The sequence below is a fragment of the Polyodon spathula genome, chromosome 18 (assembly GCF_017654505.1).
Source record: "Polyodon spathula isolate WHYD16114869_AA chromosome 18, ASM1765450v1, whole genome shotgun sequence".
In the NCBI taxonomy this organism is placed as follows: Eukaryota; Metazoa; Chordata; class Actinopteri; order Acipenseriformes; family Polyodontidae; genus Polyodon; species Polyodon spathula.
Genome location: NC_054551.1, coordinates 2,074,932 through 2,078,867, shown reverse-complemented (window position 1 = coordinate 2,078,867; position 3,936 = coordinate 2,074,932). Strand labels below are relative to the sequence as shown.

Here is a 3,936-nt window from a genome sequence, read left to right as displayed (position 1 = left end):
ATACATGTCTAAGATGCTATTGTTAACAGTTGTATCTTAAAATGCTCAAATCAGAAATCAATATTCAAAGCCTTTGTTTTTGTTTTTGCTAATAAGTAAAGTATTTAAAAGTCCTTTACGTTTATATTGCATCATTCATCATTGTGTGTGTGTGTGTGTGTCTGTCTTATCACTTGTTTGAGAATGAGACTGGAAGTCTGATTTAATTGCTTGGTACACACTGTCTCAACTATGCAACTGCAGTGTAGTTAAAAGCTCTTATTGCTCTGATTGGCTCTGTGGCTGAAGTCTGCTGCTATGATTGGTCGGTTGGGATGCCAGTCCTCTCCAGTGTGTGTGAGTATTTAAGGCACGGAACAGACACTTGATCCATTCAGTGTCCTTGGGCCTAGCCTCGTTGCTGGAAAGTGCCATGGACTCTCTTATTTAGAAACACCAGCGATTGCTGCTACAGCAGTCCACTGCAGAGAGCAAATATGGAGTAAGTATTCTCAATCATTAATCCAAGTGAATCATTGTAACCATGAAGTAGGAATATATGTCTCTACATCTGTATGTGGTTCTGGACGAGTTCAGGTGAGATTATATATATATATATATATATATATATATATATATATATATATATATATATATATATATATATATATATATATGATACTATTTACAGTAAAGTTTACAGGATCACATCAAAGTGAGTTTATTCTGGATTATTTTTGCCTGTTTTTGATTGACCCTTGTAATGGAGTATTAATAATGTGGGAATCTGAAAATCAATCTGATTCTAGTGGTCTAAGGTCTGCTTCTTGTGCTGTGCTCTTTGAGTCTCATGTGTGTGTGTGTGTGTGTGTGTGTGTGTGGTACTAACAGCTGTGCTCCCATGCTGCTGTAGGTGGCATTGCACAGCATATTGAAATATAGGTGTTGGCACTTTTCACATGCAAAATCCTCAATGCAAGCATCTTACAATGGGACCCGACTTTTCAACTGTTATATACAGGAAATAATCCCTTAACCCAAGTATGATGTCATATTTCTATTAAACATGTGCATATGGCAGTGAAGAATTAAAAAAAAAAAAAAATTAATAGAAAATGTCTATAACATGCTATCCCACATGGCATACCTTTTTATATAATTTTTCTAACTAAATAGAAGTAGTTTTTTTGTGATTTTGTGTCCTGGTAGTGAGTTTTTTTTTTACACCTCTCAAAAAACAAATTGAGATAAGAGTGGATCTCTTAAGGGGGTAAAAACACAGGGACCCAAGATAGAACAGATTACCACAAAGGAAAGTGAACTATAACAGACATGCCCTGGAGTGCTTTGCTGCTGTGTGTCTAGGCAGGGTAGCAACAAGTGCAGATTCCCCAGCGTGGAAACAATATTCCTTAACAGCTGCTCTTCATCTCCTGACTTTCAAGACTACCACAGGGATGCCGAGCCATGCTTCTTCAGACATGATCTAGCTCTGTTAAAACATGTAGTGCTTGTTCTGAACTGCAAAAATTAGCCATGATGCCCTACATGTGGAATTCTAGTTAAGAGAACGCTGTGAGTGTGTGAGGTTCCCTTTTTTTTTTTTTTAATTTGTTCCAGGTTTCAAGATGAACTCGCTGTGTGTTCTGTAATACACAGCCTGAAGGATCAGAGAAGCAGAGCTCTTGTGTTTTTGCACGACCACGTTTGCAGCAGGGATGGACCCGGCTGATTCGTTGAGGATGGAGAGCCTGTATCCAGAACTTGTTTCCCTGACCGCTGAGCCGGAGCTCCTGGGATCGGGGGTGGCAGGGGCCGGGCCCCTCTCCCTGCTGTCTGTGCTGAAGGAGGAGGAGGAGGAGGAGGAGGGAGGGGGCTTCACACTGCCAGAGCACAGCCTGCTCCACTCCCACAACACCTGTAAGTCGCATGAGATTCAGACGTGCTGGGGAGTCCTGGAGACAGGGAGACATTTACAGTAGTACTAGTCGTGCACACTGCATGAGATAAAATGAAAAAAAGTTATGCCAAATTTGTGTCATATTTTCTGATATTTTAAATGTTATTTTTGTCCCCTAAAATACAGGCAAAATATCTGTAACTTTTGTGCAACATCAAGATTAAAACGTGAACAAATTAAATCAAAGTTTCGGTGAATTGAACCGACGCGGCGATATCGTAACTCAAATCTTTACAAAACGTGAATCAGCAAATCCATTAAAAAAAAAAAAAAAAAAAAAAAAAATCCAGAAAAGTAGCAAGTTACTGTACGCTGCTTTCATACAGTGATGATGATGATATTGCAGGTATGTCCGAAGTGGACTGGATGGGAGAAGATATGGACATTCACCTCCTGGACTCCCTCATAGAGGACACTCCAGTGTTCTCTCCGGCTCTGATGCATGCTGTGGAGAGAACCTCGAAACTCCCTCCTCCTCCTCCTCCCGCTGCTCCCCGGGCCCTCATCGAACCAGAAGCCGAGCCGACATGTCTGAGCTTGCCCTCCACAACCGTTCAGGTGGCTCCCTATGCCCCACCTCTACCCCCTCATGTGCCCGCGGCGACAGCAGGCAGCACCCCTGTGATTAATTATCCCAATGACACTGCAGAGCTAACAGGCAGCCAACTGCCTGATACAGTGGAAATCAAGGAGATTCGGTGCAATTCTTTATTTGTAATTGACGGTTTGCTGGTGCCTATAAGAGACCAGGGCTCGTGTGTTCTAGCAGTAGAACCCTCCCCCCACTCCCCTAAGAGGGGGGGGAGCTTGCTGAGGTTTCAGACGGTTGCCTGCTCTTCCGCCCCCTCTTCTTCCCTGGGCAGCAAGTTTAAGAAGAAGGAACAGAATAAAAAGGCAGCGACGCGGTACAGGCAGAAGAAGAGAGCCGAGAGAAGCTTGATGGAAAGTGAGTGTTATGAGCTGGAGTGCAGGAATCGGGAGCTGAGAGAGAGGGCGGAATCGATAGAAAGTGAGATCCAGTGTCTGAAAGAGTTGCTGGAGGAGATACAGCAAACAAGGACTAGTGTGGGGGCGTCTGCTCCTGCAAACCAGATGGGGCTTCAGAAAGTGCCTCATTGAAAGGCTTTTTCTTAAGCTGCAAAAAACACTGATTAGTGAAACTGTGGCTGCTTTTTAATATTGCCTGAAACCTGTGCTGATTGTATTACTGACCGTTGTCGTTGAGCATAGAACTTAAAAAGGACTGTCTCTTGTTGTGGCGAAAGCTGTCATTGGCGTCAGTTTGTTACTCATTTCATTGAAAACTATAATGTGATTGTAGGTATGACACAGTCCTGTGATATTGGACGTGAACGCAAGTTTTAAATGTGTATGCAATTAATAAAGACATGGTTGCCATATCGAACTTGGTTTCCCCATTCCAGAATGTGATCCTTCATCTCCTGGCTTCTCTAGTGCAGAGCAGGTGCAGCCAGCAAGTTGAAATGGTTTTGATAGTGAAAGCCTAACCAACATGTGCTTTATAGCAGGGGTGGGGGTGGGGGTGGTATAATTGAGATTAAATACCTCCCAGGAACTAAGGATTAAATTTGTATCATAGGGTTCCAGTAGGTATAAAAGACTGGTTAAAACAAAGACCTGGAACATGACTTCTATTCTTAGAGCTGGAAGTTTAAAGAATGAAGAATGAGACCAGCTGGTATTCAAAAGCTAGTGAAGTCGCACTGCTGTATTAACAGTGTTCTTACTCGACTCCTCCCAGTTATCTTGAACAGCCTGCTTGACTCACAGCGTTAGCTGGATTTATGTATGACGCTAGCATTTTTTTACTGGTTACTACAAAAAGCCTCTCTACCATGTGCGACCTGAGCCCCTGGTACAATCTGCTATTTCTGCAGCCTCTGCAGAACAGTCCCTAGACTGGACGTGACCGTGTTACTAATCCAGCTGCTGTCGTCACCAGTGCTGGGTAAGATTAGCATGGCCAGGCTGCCATA

The 3,936-nt window shown here is 43.0% G+C and overlaps 1 protein-coding gene across 3 annotated transcripts; it reads left to right on the top strand.

The window, feature by feature from the left end:
• The first annotated feature begins 366 nt into the window (after window positions 1-366).
• LOC121330639 (cyclic AMP-dependent transcription factor ATF-5-like) lies at window positions 367-3,404 on the top strand. Of its 3 annotated transcripts, none has more exons than XM_041277293.1 (3): window positions 367-481; window positions 1,639-1,899; window positions 2,286-3,404. In XM_041277293.1, exons 2-3 carry the CDS (start codon window positions 1,698-1,700, stop codon window positions 3,056-3,058), a joined length of 975 nt encoding a protein of 324 aa, XP_041133227.1. In that variant the 5' UTR covers window positions 367-481; window positions 1,639-1,697; the 3' UTR covers window positions 3,059-3,404. The 3 variants fall into 3 exon arrangements, with proteins under 3 accessions (XP_041133227.1, XP_041133225.1, XP_041133226.1); XM_041277291.1 differs by having other exon boundaries at window positions 1,600-1,899; XM_041277292.1 differs by lacking the exon at window positions 367-481 and having other exon boundaries at window positions 662-1,899.
• Window positions 3,405-3,936: the final 532 nt, after the last annotated feature.